Source organism: Diceros bicornis, chromosome 26 (assembly GCF_020826845.1).
Source record: "Diceros bicornis minor isolate mBicDic1 chromosome 26, mDicBic1.mat.cur, whole genome shotgun sequence".
Lineage (NCBI taxonomy): Eukaryota > Metazoa > Chordata > Mammalia > Perissodactyla > Rhinocerotidae > Diceros > Diceros bicornis.
Window position 1 is genome coordinate 3,650,355 of NC_080765.1, and position 17,823 is coordinate 3,668,177.

The 17,823-nt window shown below is 58.2% G+C and overlaps 1 protein-coding gene across 1 annotated transcript; it reads left to right on the top strand.

The window, feature by feature from the left end:
• Positions 1 to 13,300: 13,300 nt before the first annotated feature.
• LOC131422117 (uroplakin-3b-like protein 1) lies at positions 13,301 to 17,533 on the top strand. The gene is made up of 6 exons (XM_058569055.1): positions 13,301 to 13,411; positions 14,993 to 15,145; positions 15,337 to 15,556; positions 16,085 to 16,161; positions 16,441 to 16,561; positions 17,425 to 17,533. The coding sequence occupies exons 1-6, from the start codon at positions 13,330 to 13,332 to the stop codon at positions 17,531 to 17,533; spliced, it is 762 nt and encodes a 253-aa protein (XP_058425038.1). The 5' UTR covers positions 13,301 to 13,329.
• Positions 17,534 to 17,823: the final 290 nt, after the last annotated feature.

Genomic DNA, 17,823 nt, shown 5'->3' on the forward strand with positions numbered 1-17,823 from the left:
AGCAGAAACCAACCTTGGTGAGTTAGGTGGAAAAGGAACATTCTAGAGGAGATTGGGGGCTCCTGGAGGCTCCGAGAGCCGGGGTTGGAGACCAAACCAGCAATCCCAGTGCGGAACAAAGCCGCTTTCCCTGGGTGCCGCCGTGGGAGCTCCTGGCTCGGTCGCCTCTGGAAGCTGGGCACGGCGGCTGCTGCCCTGGCCAGGACGGACTGGCCACAGCACCCGCTTCCCTGTCTGGTGTGGCGCATGACTGCTGGGCTCCCTGGCTGCGGGAGGCTGGAAAGCCACGCACTGTGGCTGTGCACCAAGGTGCCTGGGTGTGGGTGAGGGGCCAAGTCCTCCCAGAGAAGGGACGCCTTTGGGGGATTCTCAAAAAGCCGTCCTACGGCTAGTGCTGGCTCTGGGGACACATGCGGCAGGAAGGCAGTGACCCAGACGTGGGGAGGGTGTCGCAGGGGCTGGGCAGTCAGAAGGCAGGGCAGCCCTCTGTCACCCCCAGGAGCATGAGCGGCGTGTGCTGGCTCATGCTCGCTGTCTGCAAGGACCACTGTAATGAAAGCAGTTCACTAAGTGCTGGGAGATCGTCAGAGCCTTGCTGGCACTGGTGGCTGTCTGCCTTCTGCGAGGGCCCAGGACCAGTGTGGGGCAGAGCAAGGGCTTCTCTAGGGGTCAGCCCCGGGGCATGTCACACCCCACCCTCGAGCCTTAGTGTTCACGGCTGTACAATGGGGGCAGTAATGGTCAGCAGGCAGGGCTGCCATGAGGTGCAGTGAGAGGAGGTGGTTGAAGGGTCTGCTGGGTAGATGCTCAGTTAATGAGTTCTTATATTTTCCTTTGAGATACGTTTTGTTATTTCAAGTGAAGACCAAGCTGTCACTTTGACCATTTGTAGCTGTCACCTCAGAGCCCCCACGCCCTGCTCAGGACAGGGACACAGGGACCCTCTGCAGAGCTTGGTCCCTCGCCAACCTCCAAGAGGAAGCTGGAGCACAGAGAGGGCACATTCAGCACATGGCCACACAGCCGGGCAGCAGGCCCCTGATAGCCTAGCCCACGGCCTCCCTGGGCTCCCTGGAGGCCCTCCCATCCCTGCCTGCAGCGGCCTGGGAAGCCGCCAGGCCTGTGGTGCCAGGCCTGTGGTGGAGAGCGGGCCAGGCACCACCCTCTCCGGAGGCACCGGCGTGAAACAGGAGCAGAGGGACACAGCCACACCTCACTGTTCACTCTGTGACCCGCCCACCCCATCCCTCCCCGCAGGTGGGGGAGGGTGAAGAGTGGGGTGGAGTGGGGCGGGGGACGGAGGAGGCAGTTGCTGGGCACCCGATGCTGGGCAGGACGACAGGCCTAGGGACCCAGCCCAGAGACCCCACAGGCCACGCAGGGAGCTTAGGTCCAGTCCCTGTCCTCAGAAAGTGTCCCCCTCACCGGGGAGGCGCACCACTGTTACAGACAATCACGTTCCCTCAGAATCCAGACGGTGACCCCTCACCCCCGTGCCTCAGCACGTGGCTGTGTTTGGAGACAGGGCCTTTACAGAGGTGATTCAGTAAAATGAGGTCTTTCGGGTGGGCCCTGAGCCAGTCTTTCCCTGTAAGAAGAGTTCAGGACAGAGAGACGCCAGGGATGTGCACGCACAGAGGGGAGACCATGTGGGCACCAAGGAGGAGGCGGCCGCCTGCAAGCTGAGGAGTGAGCCCTCAGAGGAAACCAACTCTGCCCACGCCTTGGTCTTGGACTCCAGCCTCCAGACTGTGAGAAATAAGTGTCTGTTGTTGAAGCCCCCAGTCCGTGGTGTTTTGCTGTGGTAGCTACTAGTTTGCCCCCACTGTGGTGTCATGGGCATGAGCATTAAGCGGGGTGGAGGACACAGGACAGGGTCAGTGCTGAGACGACACTTAACTGAGTGCCGACAGGCAGGCAGAGGGAAGAGCGCCAGCGAGGCTTGGAGGGAGGCCAGGGCCTTCAGAGCGGACTCAGATGAGTGCAGGCTGGAGCCTGCCTGCTCTCGGCCCTGGCCCTCTGCCCACTCACACGGGCCCCCTGACCCAGCTTTCTGGGCCGCCTTCTCCCCACCCCCTGACCCCTGCAAAGAAGCCAGAAGCCGCTGCAGCCATGTCCTGGCCCTCCTCTCGCATCCCCACCACTGGTCCCAGCCTGGACGTCCCTGACTCCTGGGGACAGAGCCCTCAGGAGTGAGATAGGGGGCCGAGACTTCCCCTTTTATGCCTTGTTTGCTGTGAGCCCCGCCAGGCAGCCCTGCCTGCCTCCCCAGCCTCAGCTCTTCGGCTCAGACACTCCTCTCCCTGTGGGTGACCAGGCTGGAGTTATCCACAGGAAAGAATGTGTTGCCCTTGACAACCATTCTTCTCCGTGACTTCTTGCCCGAGGGACAGAGAGGAATGTCCCATTAATTGTCCCAGCCTCCCCTCCTGCCCTCCCCTCCTGTCCGCAGCCCCCTCCCTCTGCTCCCAGTGGAGGTGGCCCCAAGCTCCCACCATTGTCTTATGGAAGCTCCAGGCCTGGCTTTGCCCTCCAGTCCATGTGCCTGGAGCCCTGTCCGTGTCTGAGGCCCAACTCCATGGGGCCAGGGCAGTGGGAGAGCCCAGGGCAGGGGGTGGGTGGGGCTGGGGGCTGGGGGTGGGGGATAAGCAGGAGGGGTGAGGGGCTGAGAGTGGACTCAGGCCATCAGATGTCTCTGGGTACCTCTGCCTTGTGGGGTCCTCTCCCAGCCAGAGCTGGGGGCACAGACAAAACCCGGCACAGAAAGTACAGTGCGGGGAGGGGGGACCTGTGGCGGGGCAACAAGGCAGCAGTGGGAGCCCAGGGCAGGCATCTGGCCAAGCCTGGGAGAGTGGGAGCACAAGGGGGACTTCCTGGAAGAGGTGGTGTCTGAGCGGAAGACTTCGTTGAGGATGGAGGGAAGGAAGGTAGGAAACGAGGCATCACAGCAGGTTTGTTGACAGCCTCAGCTGGCCAGGATGAGGGGGACGTGGAGTTGGGGGTGAAGAGGGTGAGGTAGGCGACGTAGCCTGGGGCCAGGTGTGGAAGGCCCTGAATGCCAGCCCAGGGAGATGGTCCAAGTGAGGTGGGGCAGACTGGGTTTTAGGAAGGAGTTTAGTGGCCCAGTGGAATGAGCGGCAGGAGAGGCGAGCCCGGGGCAGAGCAGGGAGGTGGCCTCAGCTGGGCCTCGGGGGACTGTGTCTCCCAGGGTGGGTGCTGGGGTGCCTGATAGGATGGAGGCGCCACCCTCTGTCCCCGACAGCACCGCTGCAGCCAGCAGCCAGCGCCAGGGGCCCCAGCCCCTTAGGGTCCCGTGCAGAGAGCTTCTGAGCCTCAGAAACACTGAGGCATGAAGCCCTTCTCTCGAGGATGGGAAACCAACTTAGGGTCCTCACCACCACCATGCTTGTCCTCCCCTGGACCACTGCAGCAGCGTCCTCGCGGAGCTCCCCAAAGTCCCTGCCCCCTGTATTGGGTTAGTGTCCCCCAAAATTCATGTCTATGCGGAACCTGTGAATGTGGCCTTATTTGGAAATAGGGTCTTTGCCGTTAAGATGAGATCCTGGATTAGGGGTGTAGGTGGGCCCTAAACCCAGTAGGACTGGCGTCTCTATAAAAAGAGGGACATTTGGCCACAGACACAGACAGAGATGGGGATCATGCTAAGGAGCACTAAGGATGGCCACAGCCACCAGGAACGAGAGGAGGAAAGGGAAGATTCTTCCCCACAGTCTTCGGAGGGAGCGTGAGCCTGCGACACCTTGATTTCGTAGGAACAGTGAGAGCATAAACTTCTGTAGCTCTAAGCCACCCAGTTTATGGTCATTTGTTACAGAAGCCCCAGGAGACTACTACACCCCCCAGCCCCAATTTGCTCTCCCCACAGCAGCCCGAGGGGGCCTGGCCTTGCCCTTCCTCTGCTCTGACCCTGCAGTGACTCACATCTGTCTCAGGGTCAAAGCCAAAGTCCAGACAATGGCCTGCATGGCCCCGGGCCATCTGTGCTGCCCCCTGACCTCGAGGACCTCATCTCTTACACCTTCTCTCCTCCCTATTTAATCCCCCAACCACACAGATCCCAGTAAACCCACCACACCAAGATGCTCCCTCCGCTGGCCTATGGGAGATTGTTCCAAGGATGGGCACTGGCATTTCCAGTCATCCCCGTGTGGGTGCTGCACCGCCCATCAAATGGCTTCCCCTCCCCTCCCCTTGAACCTGGACTCTCCTGTGGCTGCTCTGGCCGTAGAATGCACTGCAGGGATGCTGTATGACTTTCAGCCCTTGAAAGGCCTTCCAGCTTCCATTTTTGCCCTCTTGGGATTCCTGCTGCCATGTAAAGAAGCTTAGGCTGGACCAGTGAATGATGAGCAATCTCATGGAGAGAAAAAGAGGGAGGGAGAGAGGTGGGAGAGAGGGAAGAGAGGGGGAGGGGAAAGAACGAGAGGAGAGGGGAGGCGCAGCCAGGCCCCAGCTGCTCCAGCCACCCCAGACATACCAGTGAAGCCAAGCTCCCCGCTGGATGCAGCCACATGAGCGACTCCAGCTGACGCCATATGGAGCAGAAAAAGCGCCCAGCTGAGGCCAGCTCACCTACGGGACCGTGAGAGATGATAAAATGGCTGTTGTCTTAATCCTCAGAGCTTTGGGGGCATTATACAGCATAGACAACTGACCTGGGGCCCTTGTACCTGCTGATCCCTCTGCCGGTTAGAGCCCTTTCTCAGGGGGTCCCGTGGTTCTCCGTCTCCTGGTTCATTCAGGCTCAGTTCACCTGAGCCTGAACCCTTGTCAGGGTTCCACGATCTCCTGCCTAAAATAGCCCCATCTTCCATAACTCTCATCTTCTAGCCCTGCTTTTGTTTCCCTGAAGCCTGTGTCACCACCAGACATTCCGCCATACCTGTATCTGTTTATTTACTGTCTGTCCCTCCCAACCAGGTTGTCAGACTTGGGTTTTGTTCCCTGAAGTACCCCAGAGCCTGGCAGGGTGCCTGGCACAGTGCAGGGGCTATGACGACCTGCTGGAGGGATGGATGGATGAAGTGCCCGCCCTTTTTCCCAGCCTCCACGTCTGCCCACAGCCTGTGCCCACAGTGGTCCTGGCACACAGTGGGCCCCCAATAAACAGTGTGTCAGTTGTACTAAGTGTAACAACTTAAAAAGCCCTCAGTGTTCTGACTTCCAGGCACCCAGTGTCACAGTGGGGAGACGCAGGCCCACCCAGAGCAGGGAGGATGTGGCCTCAGGCTTAGGTGGATCAGGGACCAGCCGGGGACGCCTACCTCTTGGCCCCGAAATTGTGAGATTTCATTCAAAGGAGGTATTCCCCTACTAAAAGAGCTTTCTGGTTTATGACTCCAGGTGGATGAAGCTTTAACTAGACTGGGGAGGTGGTGAGCTGCCTGTCGTGAAGGATGTACAAGCAGACCTGGAAGGGGCTGGACCACTGTGCAGTAGAGATTCGAGGCCAAGGCTGGGTCATTGAACTGTGGGGTCTTTTCTTCTTGGTATTAGCACAGATGGGTTTCTGTCAGGGTCTGGTGAGTGTCTGAGGCCAAGCTGGTGCAGGGGGAAGGGACTTGGTCACCTGTACTTCCCCTCTGCCCAGACAAAGTCCCAGGCTACAGATCTGGCCTCTGTCTGCTGGGGAGGGTGGGGGAGAGCCTTGCTGCCCTTTGAGGCACCCAGAGCTCCTCCCTGTGCACCTCCTCGGGACAGGGTGTGATGGTTGCCATGGAGCTGGGGCCTTGTTTGGTGACACGGGGCTGGGTGGGCCTTTGGGAACCTTTAGCTGGCTGCCCTGTGTGACGGGGTGAGTGGGAGCCCCACCCTGTCCCATGAATCACTCCCAAGGTACACAGCAAGGTAGGTTCTTAGGAATACAATATTCCCCAGGGCTTGGCTTGGCCACCCTCCCCACCCCGCCCCTCTGGGCATCTTGGGCCCACTCCCTTCATGCTGGGCCTCACTGGAGCTAGGGATGTCTTGACCACAAAGAGATGACACGGCAGGGAAGCTGGCCTCTGCCCAGAAACCACGACATTCTGGTCATCTGCCTGATGCTGTAAAACAAGATGGCACCCACGGGCCACCCGGCCAGATACACAGAGCAAGGAGGTGTCTACATTAGCAGTTGAAATAGTGCTTGGGCACAACTGTTGTGCCAGACCCTGGGCTCAGCCCTGGCGATACAGTGGGGGAACTAGAGACCCGATCCCTGCCCTCAGGGAGTTCCAGTTTAATGGAGAAAAGAGACATTCACCAAGTAATGCTACGGCTGATTGGTGACTCATGACCATGAGAGATCATTTATACTGTGGTAGAGTACAGCATGGGGTAAAGTCACAGAGACTAAAATGGCCTGAAACTGATGCCTGAAAAGACAGAGTGATCCAAGAAATGAGTCAGAAAGTCCGGAAGCTGACCTGAACACACACACACACACACAAACGCGTGCATCAGGCACGGATGTGGCCATGACGCCTGTGGTGTAAGATGCATCCGAGTTCTTTGTTTTCTATATCACAGCACCTCTGGCTGCTGGCGTCCACTCCCTCCAGCTGTGGGCCCAGTGTTGGTCACTTTGCGTGGCGTCTCTCCCCTCCTGAGCGTGTGCTGAAGCCCCAGCGCTGAGCCAGGCGAGCGGAGGCGGGCTCTCTGGCCTCAGTCTGCCCTGGGCCCCTTGTTGCTGTCTTCATTTCTGCCACACAGTGGCGCTGCCAGGGGCTGCTGACTCTGGTGATGCCCAGTTGTCCCCGAGTGTGAGCTGGCCCCCGGCTTGGTGGCCAGGCCCCTGTCCAGGACTGTGGGAGGGAGCGTCCCCCAGCCTGGCCCAGTCTTTGCTTGTCTGCCGCCTGGCTCCCCTGTTGTCACCTGCAGCAGCCCCAGGATGAATGCAGGACTGGGGTGGGGTGGGGGACGGGATGACGCGACATGGGACTCCTGGAGCCCTATGGGTCTGGGAAAGAGCCCTCATCCCTGAGCCTGGGGCCACAAATTGAGCCAGCTGGTGCCCTGAGCGGGCTGCAGGTGTGGACGTATGGGAGCTTGTCCTGGATCAGGCTGAGAGGGGACACTGAGGACGGCCTACGGCTGGGGTGTATGATAAAAACAGCATTTCAAATCATAGGGAAAGAACGGATTTCTCAGTTTTTTCAGTATTTTGGGTTTTTATGGAGGCTTCATTACGTAGGCATGATTGATTAAACCATTAGCCTTTGGGGAGTAATTCAACCTCCAGCCCCTCTCCCCTCCCTGGAGGTAGGAGGGATGGGGCTAAAAGTTCCAACCCTCTAATCACATGGCTAGTTCCCTTGGCAACCAGCTCTCATCTTGTGGTTATCTAGGAGCTTTCCAAAAATCACCTCATTAACGTAAACTCAGGTGTGGTTGAAAAGGGCTTGTTAGGAAAAACAAAACCACCCATTTCACATTTATCACTCGAGTTATTTCAGGGAACAGAAGATGCCCCTTCAGGAGCTCTGTGCTGGGTCCCACAGGTGAAGATTGTAATATATACCACGGCAGCCACAGGTAACTGATAAAGACAGACTCCAAACTGACAAGGGGAGATGCCTGGAGGAGGTGGCAGGAGTGGCATAGAGATGGGCATGAAGAGCAAAAAGGAAAAATAAAAACAGGGCCCTGTGCAGAGCAGCAATGAAGCCACAAACCACGAAGGACATGAAGCATTTGCTCCTGCGGGCCCCGGTTAAACACAGAGAGAAAAGGGAGAAGAGGGAGAGTCGTGCCTGGGTCAGAAGACCTGGGCTTGACTTCCGGCTTGGTGGCTGACCCCCACGGGGCTGCAGGAAGTCCCTCTCTCTGTGGGGCCCGGTTTTCTCATCTGGATGATGAGAATGCCTGCACTGCCCACTTCTGGGGAGCTGAGCAGCTGATGCGTCGGTGAGCAAGAGCGGGCTTTGAAAAGGATGAAGCAAGCTCTTCCCGTGTTGTCGTGTCTGCTTTCAACTGCCTTTCAAAAGAGAGAGGGGGAAAAAGTCAATACATATTTATGATATATATTATACAAAAATATATTATGTGTAAGTATATCTATTATATATACATATATGTATATATAGATATGTAGAAATATAGACACAGTAACATGGTATAAGATATAGTAAATATATATATTATATATATATATGGGAAGGAGAGGATAGACAGCAAATATAGCAAAATGTTAATACTTGTGGAATCTAGGTGGAGGCTATACATATGGGCATTCATTGTATTATATACTTTTAACTTTTCTGTAGGTGTGACAATTTCTATAATAAAAATCTGCAGAGATAAAGCCTTTCCAGGGCCGGCCCCGTGGCTTAGCGGTTAAGTTCGAGTGCTCCGCTGCTGCTGGCCTGGGTTCAGATCCCGGGCGTGCACCGACGCACCGCTTCTCCGGCCGTGCTGAGGTCACATCCCACATACAGCAACTAGAAGGATGTGCAACTATGACATACAGCTATCTACTGGGGCTTTGGGGGGAAAAAAAAAAGGAGGAGGATTGGCAATAGATGTTAGCTCAGAAAAAAAAAACAGTGGTAATTAAAAAAAAAAACTAAAAACAAAAAGCCTTTCCAGGGATCCATCTGACTGGGCCTTGCCGGCCTCAATCAGACCCACTCCTGTCCCCTTCTCTTCTTCTTTTTTTTTTTTGTGAGGAAGACCAGCCCTGAGCTAACATCTGTTGCCAATCCTCCTCTTGCTGAGGAAGACTGGCCCTGGGCTAACATCTGTGCCCATCTTCCTCTACTTTACATGGGACGCCGCCACAGCATGGCTTGACAAGCGGTGTGTCGGTGTGCGCCCGGGATCCCAACCGGCAAACCCCAAGCCACCAAAGCAGAGTGCACGCACTTAACTGCTGCACCACCGGGCCGGCCCCTCCTCTTCTGTGTTGGAGCCTGTGTCTGGGCCGAGCAGCAGCAGCCATGCTCTCTCTCAGAGGCCCACGTACCTGCTTAAACTTCTGACCATCTGCCTCCCAGTCCTGTGACTAAATGCTACCTCTGAGACCCAGTGGTGTGACCGCCAGCACGCTGAACTGCCTGCTTCTTGGAGGGCCCTGTGTGAGACACGGGGAGCCCCCACCCCAGTGGGTACAGAGGCCAGTTCCCGCCTTCACTGAGCTTTCAGCAGCAGGCAGGCACAGGTGTGTGTGGGGATGCCCTTGACGTAACAATACGTTGTATTACGATGACTATAAGATGGAGGGGATGCCCGGTGCTAGGGGACCATCAGGGGGAGGCGTCAAGGCCAACCAGGGGACGATTTCTAGTAGTGCCGACCCCTGGAGTAGGTAGGGCTGAAGGACAAAGTTCACTGGGTCTTGCAAGGTAGTGGGGGCCCTCCTGGAAGGGGCTGGCCCAGGCAAGGGCGCTGAGGCACAAAGCAGCAAGAGCCTTGTAAGGGGTCATCTCAGTGGCTTTCGGCTGATGTTCAGCCCATGTACATGTGGGATACCCCCGGCCCCCAACCTCATCTGCCTTCCTGGAGCCTTCGATCTGGGTTCGGCCACAATCTCCTTGGGCTGAGTCAATCACTGATGAAATACAGTAATTTTATTTATTTATTTATTTATTTTGTGAGGAAGATCAGCCCTGAGATAACATCCACGCCAATCCTCCTCTTTTTGCTGAGGAAGACCGGCTCTGAGCTGACATCTATTGCCAATCCTCCTCCTTTTTTTTTCCCCAAAGCCCCAGTAGATAGTTGTATGTCGTAGTTGCACATCCTTCTAGTTGCTGTATGTGGGACGCGGCCTCAGCATGGCCGGAGAAGCGGTGCGTCGGTGTGCACCCAGGATCCGAACCCGGGCCGCCAGTAGCGGAGCGCGCACACTTAACTGCTAAGCCACGGGGCCGGCCCCGAAATACAGTAATTTTAAATCTAGGAAAGTCTTAAACTATCTACTAGCATATCAGAGTAAAGAGTTGGTCACAAAAACCTACTAGGTAGTTACGTAGTATCAATAGGAATATTTTCCCCTTTTGAAGTTCACTGTAACAAACAATTGGCACAGCTTAAGGATTTTGGGGAAGAAAAATAATATACATGGACTGGCAATCAAATAGAGTGTAAATGCCTTATAACAGCCAGAGAATATTTATAATTGTTTTAAAAATTATTTTGAAGTATTGCCTAAAGGAGGAGGCTGGGTCGCCATGGCCCCGTCAACGTTCCTAAGGGAGAGAGCAGAGACAAGATGTTAATATCTCCTTTTCCTGTCAACCTCTCCTCCTTGAAGCCTTCCCTGACTTCCTCTCCAGGGAATCACTCCTACATCTGGGCTCCATCTCTGTCTCCGTCCTCCATCCGTCTATCCATCCATCCAACTCTGTCCATAGGTTTACCCATGAACTCCAAGACGTCAGGGATAGTTGTGTTCATTTCTGAGGTCCCACGTCCAGCAGGGGCCTGACACAGGGTAGGCACACCAGCAACATTTATGGAATGAATGAATGAATGAATGATGTGCATGGCTGCTTTGCTAAAGGGAGACGAACCAGGAAGCTGCTGGAAGGGTCCAGGTGAGAGATGATGAGGCCTGACCCCAGGCTGGGGCAGCGGGAAAGGTGGAGAAGGACTTGGGAGGCCTTGAGACAGAGCGCCCAGGACTGCTGGGGGCCTGTGAGGAGAGGGCGAGCTGACGAGGACTCCCAGGTTTACCGTGTGGGAATGGGCCCATGGGGGGATCCGTTAGCTGAGAGAGAGGAGCCTGGAGGAGGAGGTGCACGTCTGTCGGGCCGTGGTTGAAGAGTTCTGCTTTGCTCCTGTTGAGAATGAGAAGACTGTGGGAGGACCAGGTGGAGATGTCCAGTTGGCAGATGGGGACATGGAGAGAGGACTGGGCAAGACTTGAAGGCAGGAAGTGCAGCTGTGGAAGTGGACGAGATCACAGAGGAGGAGCCAGTCCGGGGGGACGAGAAGCAGGCCCAGCACCGAGGCCAGAGAAAACCCTGCATTTCAGGGACAGGAAGAGAGACCCTCAGAGAAGGTGAGAAGGAGCAGCCAGAGAGGTGAGAAGAGAAACAAGTGTAAGCGAGTTGCTTAAAGAGGAGAGACGAAGAGACAGCGAGTGCATCTGGTGCTCAGTGAGGGCAGGCGACCAGGTCAGCTGGTCTTTTCATAACAGAGCCATTGGTGACCTTGATGAGATCCCAGCCAGGGGAGCTGGGGGTGGAAACCAGACGGCAGTAGGGCTAGAATGAGGAGTAGGTGGTGAGCAAGTGTAGACACCTAGTGTAGACAACCTTCTCAAGAACCTTGGCTGTGAAGGGTCCCCAAAGCCAAGTTAGATAGAAAGATGATGTCTCTCTTCTCTGCACACCATGCGCTTGCTCGTCACGGGATGTGGTTGTTATGGTGATGGGCGCTGGTGAAGCAGGAGAGGCCTGTGAAATGCTGCAGTGGGGAATGGCTTTTTGTCACCTCTATAACTACCGTTGTCCTATCGTGTCACTCGAAACCAGGCTGGAGAAGCTCAGTGAGCAGCAGCACCTTCCAGGGTCTGGAAACCACGCTGGCTTTCTCTCTGCTAAATCAGGGCTCCCAGGACTTGTAACGATGACAACTCCCACCTGCCCCAGTGCAAGCTGGGCTCACAGAGGGTGGACAGTGCATGGCCGACTTGTTACAGAGCAGCAGGAAGGACATCAGCCTGTCCAGAGTGCAGTGGGAACACTGAGAAAGAGGGGATTCGGTCTTTCTAGAGGTCAGGGAAACAGGCTAGGAAGCCTTCATGGAGGAGGTGATATCTATCTAAACTGGGTTTTGAAGTAGCAGTAGGAGTTTTCTTTTTGGGAAGGAAATGATTCCAGGCAGGGGAACAGTAAATGCAAAGGCTCAGAGGTGTGAGGGAGCACTGGGTGCTTCAAGAAGGAAGCAGTGGCTCTGTGGCTTAGCGGTTAAGTGCACGCGCTCCGCTACTGGCGGCCCGGGTTCGGATCCCGGGCGCGCACCGACGCACCCCTTCTCTGGCCATGCTGAGGCCGCGTCCCACATACAGCAACTAGAAAGATGTGCAACTAGGACGTACAACTATCTACTGGGGCTTAGGGGAAAAAAGGGAAAAAAAAAGAGGAGGAGGATTGGCAATAGGTGTTAGCTCAGAGCTGGTCTTCCTCAGCAAAAAAGAGGAGGATTAGCATGGATTTTAGCTCAGGGCTGATCTTCCTCACAGAAAAAAGAAGGAAGCAGCAAGGAGTCTGATTGGGAGGACTCTGAGCTTTAAGTACCTGGTGGCCCACGATTCCCAACCTTTTCCTGCTTCAGTGCACTTGAGGTTTCCAGTCGTAACACAGGTTCCTTCTAGGAGTGGTTCTAGTGAGTCGGGGTGGAGATCTGAACCTCCCAAGGAACGAAGTTATGTCCCCTTTAGGGAGAACCCCCTCTTCACCGGGGGATGTAGGCCACGGGGGGATGACAATCTGCTGGGTTTTCAGGAGAGACGACACCTGGCCTGATTTGAGTGTTTGGAGGGTGGTTCTGGCCAGGTGCAGAGGCTGGGCTGAGGGGGGCTGGGGCTTAGGGCAGGGAGCCCCAGGGGGGCTGCTCCTCCTGTCCGGGTGAGAGGTGGTCAGGATGTGCTCTGCCCACTCGCCCTGGGCTCCCCCTGGGAACCTTCTGTCCGACGAGGGAGCGCCCTGCCCTGGTAGTGGCCAGAGATGGAGGAAGGAGAGAGGGCAGGCCACCTGGGTAAGGAAAGGTGGGAGGACGATGTTGGGAGCCCCCTCCCAGAGACAGGCTGCAGGGGGACAGCAAGGCCCTGCAGGGAGTGCCCCCAAGCTTGGCCTTGGTGTGAGCCTCCAATTCCGGGATCTGCCCTGGTGGCTGGGGGATCTTAGACAAGCCCCCTTCCCCACTCTGTGCTTCACCTAGAAAGTGAGGGCAACTCCCTTCTGCACAGGGGGGCTGTGGGGAGCCCTGGTTGCCAGGCTGGGGCCTGGACGAGGAGATTCCACAGAGTGTGGCAGGGATGTCCCTGGGGCTGCCTGGACACTGGGGCTGCCTCCTCCCCCCGCGGCCCCTCCCTGACCAGGCCCTCTTGGAGTTGGGGTGGGGGTGTCCAGGCTTGTCTTGGCGGCAGCAACTGATTGTTCTCTTCAGACCCCTCCCTGGCCATGCCAGATCCATGGGGCCAGCAGATTCTGCCCCAAACCTGTCCAACCAGTTGTTTGGGGGGTGGGGGCACCTGGGAGGGGTGGCAGGAGGTGCCAGAAGCAGCCTCCCCCAGCCCAGCACAGACGGCGGAGGTGCTGGGGCTCTGGACACAGCAGACAGACCCTCAGACAGACAGACGGTTGGACACTTGGCCTGGCCATGGGGCTCAGTGGGGGACAGTCTCGGCTGCTGATGCCGCTGTTGCTGCTGCTGACCCGCCTCCAGCCCAGGGCAGGCCTGGGTGAGTGAGGGTAGGGGCAGGGCGGGGGTGCCCACTGCCCCTCAGGCTTCAGGAGGACAGACCCCACCTCCCCCAGCCGCCTCCTGAGCCCCAAGTCTGGGGACTGGGTCCTGGGGGGTCAGGGAGACAGCCCAGCAAAGAGGCCACAAGACAGACACCCAGCCCCACCCCAAGGCGGCAGAGTGGGTAATGCTTCCCCCCTCTTTGGGGTTCTCATCCCCACACATCCTGAGCCCCCACCCCACTTCTCACCCATGGCCCCCTCCTTCCTGTCCCTGCGGAGAGGTGTAGCCGCCTTCCCCGAAAGGAAGCTCTCCCAGGGGCTGCAGGCGCGTGCACTCGTGGGGCTCTTAAACGTGGGGGCTTGGAGATGCAGTCCCCGTCTCCGCTGCTCCGCGCCCTTTCCCTCGCTAAGGGAACGTTAAGTGCCTGCTGTGTGCAGTGTGCTCTGAGCCCGAGAGAACCAGGAGCTCTGGAAGGGGAGATCTAGCCCTGAACCTTTGGAGCTGAGCTGAATTAAGTGGAAATGAATCATACTGAACTACTGAGCCGAAAGAGGGAGAAGGTTCTGGAGACTTGCCTGAGAGCCCACCTCATCTCTCTTCTATTCCCTGGTATTGGGGGCTGGAAAGAGGAGGAGCAATGCTCTCAGGGAGCCCAGGGAAGAGTTAGGGGTTCTGAGCTCTCCGAGCAGCAAGGCTGGACACCGGCTGGTTGCCCATCTTGAGCCCCGGCCTGGGGGCCCAGGCCTCTTATCTTCCGCCTGTCCCTGCCCTTCCCCAGGGGAGGCTTTGAGGGGCTGAGGGGGACAGGCTCCGGAAGGGGAGGGTGCCTTGTGGGGGCGGGGAGTGGCACAACACTGGGTGAGGAGAGGATGTCCGAGGCTCTGAGCCAGGATGTGGCCCACATCCAGGCCTGGGGTCTTGGCGGGGACCTTCCTGTGTCACCTCCCCACCCTCCACCCCCAAGCCATTCACTCCTCTCATCAAAGGAAACAACCTGGAGTATGTGGGTAGAGCTGGAGGGACTTGAGAGGTAGGTAAACTGAGGCCCAGAGAGTCAGAGCTCAAAGTCACTGGGCTCCATCAAGAGTCTGGCCTGCGGTTCAGGCTCCCTGAAATTAGACTCTCACCCCAAAAAGGCCTAAGACCCCTTCCCCAGGAGAATTGTGCCTGCAGCTGGGGGAAGGGACCTCCTGTTCCAGGCATCTGTCCCCCGGCCCCGGCCCTGCCCATCACAGAGACCCCATTGACTCAGGTGGGGCGGGCTGGATGGGCCACCCCTGACCTCCCATGGTGCCCACCTCTAGTAGGCTCCCAAGGCAGGGGCCAGGGACAGGACTCAGGCTGCCCACCATGCCTCACGGGCACAGGATGGCCAGGGAGCCCTCTTGATGAGTGTCTGCCAAAGCTCCCAGGAAAAGCCCTAACTGCCCCCTCGGCCTGGGGCTCCAGGGCAGGGCTGTGCCTCCCCCCTCACACTGGGGCTCCCAGGGCAGGGCTGTGCCTCCCCCCTCAGACTGGGCTGTGGGGGCTTGGTGGTCCCGTTGAGCCTCTTCTCTCTGCCCCCTACCCGCCCCAGAGCACATCAGCTATGTGCCCCAGCTCTCAAATGCCACTCTGGCGGGGACAGTCACTCAGTCCACCTTCACCCTGGAGCAGCCGCGGGGCCAGTTCAGTCACCTCAACATCTCCGACTTTGACGCCATCTGGCTGGTGGTGGCCCACAGTGATGGTGGGTGCTGCCGGGACAGGCCTTGGCTCTCCCTCTGTGAAATGGGCAGGGGCCTGTAAGGAGCAGCAGGTCTGGGGGGAGAAGGGGGAGATGCTGCCGGGGTGTGGCCGCAGGGCTGTCTGGCCTGGTGGGATGGGGAGAGCCCTGCCCGTGCGGACCCCACCGTCTGACCCGCAGTGCCCCACCCTCAGCCACCCAGAACTTCACTGCCCCACAGAGGGTGAAGGACAGCCCGGTCCCCGCCGACTTCCCCCAGGAGGGCTACTACCTCACGCTGACGGCCAAGCGGGCACTCTACCCGGGCGGCCAGCCCGGCAACCAGCTCCGGGTCCTCCGCGTCGGCAACAACACACACTGTTCTCCGAGGACGAGGGGCTGCAACCACCCCCTGCCGGGCCCGGGCCCCTACCAGTGAGACGCTGCCAGGCCTGTGCCCAAACCTGAGCATGAAGCAGCTCCTGCTGGGGGCCTGGGTTCCCCACTCAGTTCTGCCAGTGCGGGGGCAGGGGCAGGGGCAGCAAGGCCTCAGTGAACTCCCCTACTCAAGCCCCAAGCCTCCGGACCCCGCACCTGGAGTCTCCCCATCCAGGCAGGGCGTGCCCCAGGGCAGGACTGTCCGGGCCCTGCCTCCATCCCCTCACTAAGGGCTTGATCACTGATGCTTGGTGCTAGGGGATCTAATCCACTCCACACACATTTCCCAAATGAGGATGCTGAGGCCCAGAAAGGGAGAGGGACACACCCAAGGCCACACAGCTGGGAAGTGTCATGGCTGGGATTGGAGCCCCTTCTGGTGGGCTCTAAGACTGTGCTTTTAAGCCCCAGTCCCCACTCCCCTCACCCTCCAGGCCCTGGCAGTCAAGGGGATAGACTGGCACCAGGGCCAGAGGGTTTCAGCACCCCAGGACCCTTACCTCCAATGCTGGGTTTCCTGTTCAGAGTGAAGTTCCTGGTGATGAGTGACAGGGGACCAGTGGCTGACACAGAGTGGTCCAGTGAGACCCACCTGCAGCAAGGTATGGGGCCAGATGAGCAGGTCAAACACTAGGGCTGGGGGCCCAGGGGCCTGGGGGGCTCTCGAGGACTGGGGGTTGGCTAGGGGGAATGGGCCAGCCTCCAATCGGTCAGAGTCACCATTACCACCCTGGTGTCTGCAGGTGCCCCTCCCCCAGCCTGGGGTCCCGGCCAGGGTTGGGGGTGGTTGGTCTGGAGGCTGTTCCAGGTCCCCCTTCTCAGGTCAGATCAGATCTCTTTCCTCCCTGCGTGGCCCGCCTGTGGGCCCCTCACTCCCTCAGCCCAGGCCCTCCAGGCTGCCCCAGGGCCCCAGAGCACGGGCACTGTGGTCATCATTACCATCCTGTCAGTCCTGCTGGCCATCCTCCTCACCGCCCTCCTGGCCCTGCTCATCTACACCTGGTAAGAGGACAGGGCCGAGACCACCCGGGCCCATGGGAGCGGTGGGCCGACCTGGGTGGCCTCTGCCTCCTTCTCCCTCTCTGGGTTCTCCTGCCGGCCCCCGCCCCAGTCCCAGCTCCCCCTTGCTAACCATGCTGGAGGGGTTTTCCCTGAAGGCCAGACAAGGGTAACAACTATTGAGCAAGGGATTCCCAAAGTTCCAGAACTTCTCAGTGGGGGCGTGTGTGCATTAACCCCTCCCTCCGCTGTCCCTCTCTGCCCACCACCTTCCCACCGGATCCACACTTTCTGTGCGGGCACCACCGCCCCCTGGTGGCAAAATCTGGAATTACAAGTAGGGGCAGGTGGCAGACACTCCGGGTGGGAGACGCCCAGGTGGAGGTGCATTACTTTTAGTCTAAGTGCTGAGCTTGGCCTCAAGACTTCATTCAGGGCTCGGGTGCTGGGGCCTGGTGGAGAGGGGGTGTCCACAAGGCTTCCTGGAGGAAAGGGGAAACCTGGTCCCAGGGTAGGATTTGTGGCGGGGAGGAGAGCAGTTCCAGGACAGAGATGGGGAGGGCCTGGGGCAGGAGGGTTGCGGGCAGCCAAGCAAGGCCCAGGCCTTAATTCCCAGCTGAGGAAATGGGCTGTATCAGGAAGGCCAGACGGAGCCAGTGGTGGGTTTTGATCAGGAGAGACAGGCAGATGGTGTTTCAGAGGCATCCTTGGGGCTGGGTGCTAACAACGGGCAGGAAAGGGGGAGCTGGGTTTGTGAGGTTTAGAGGAATAGCCTGGTGCCCTCCAGCAGAGCCTCAGTTTCCCCAGTGCTCCTGTGCCTAGAGCGTTCATCATTCTCTCTTCCTCTCTCCTCCCCTCCCCCCAAGCTACAACACCTGTGGGAGCATGCCCATTTCGGGCCCAGGGGAGTCAGTGGGTGTGAGAAGATATAACACCCACCATATGTTCAGCCCTCCAGCCGTGGGGGGCTCCTGAGGGGCTCCAGGGGACCCCCATGTGCCCCTCAGCTTCCCCCCTGGTCCAGGCTGCAGAGCCTGGACTAGGGGCATGCCCTGCAACTTTTGGATGGAACCCTGGGAGAGATTGTTTCTAAATGAGGGTGGGGGGAGGATGTCCTTAGCCCAAAGCTTGGGCCTGTCCCCATCATAAATAAATGTCCCCAACACCTGCCTGTGTGTCTGTGTCATTGTACACCTGGGCAGTCTCCCTGCACCCTGTCCCCTCTGGGGGCGGGGGGATTCTCAGGAGGACACAGCACTGCGGGT

Excerpts from the sequence above, each read along its gene's own strand:
- LOC131422117 (XM_058569055.1), top strand. The coding sequence starts at position 13,330 with ATGGGGCTCAGTGGGGGACAGTCTCGGCTGCTGATGCCGCTGTTGCTG. Across the intron at positions 15,557-16,084 it reads CCGGGCCCGGGCCCCTACCA|AGTGAAGTTCCTGGTGATGA; the intron begins GTGAGACGCTGC and ends TTTCCTGTTCAG. Across the intron at positions 16,562-17,424 it reads GCCCTGCTCATCTACACCTG|CTACAACACCTGTGGGAGCA; the intron begins GTAAGAGGACAG and ends CCTCCCCCCAAG.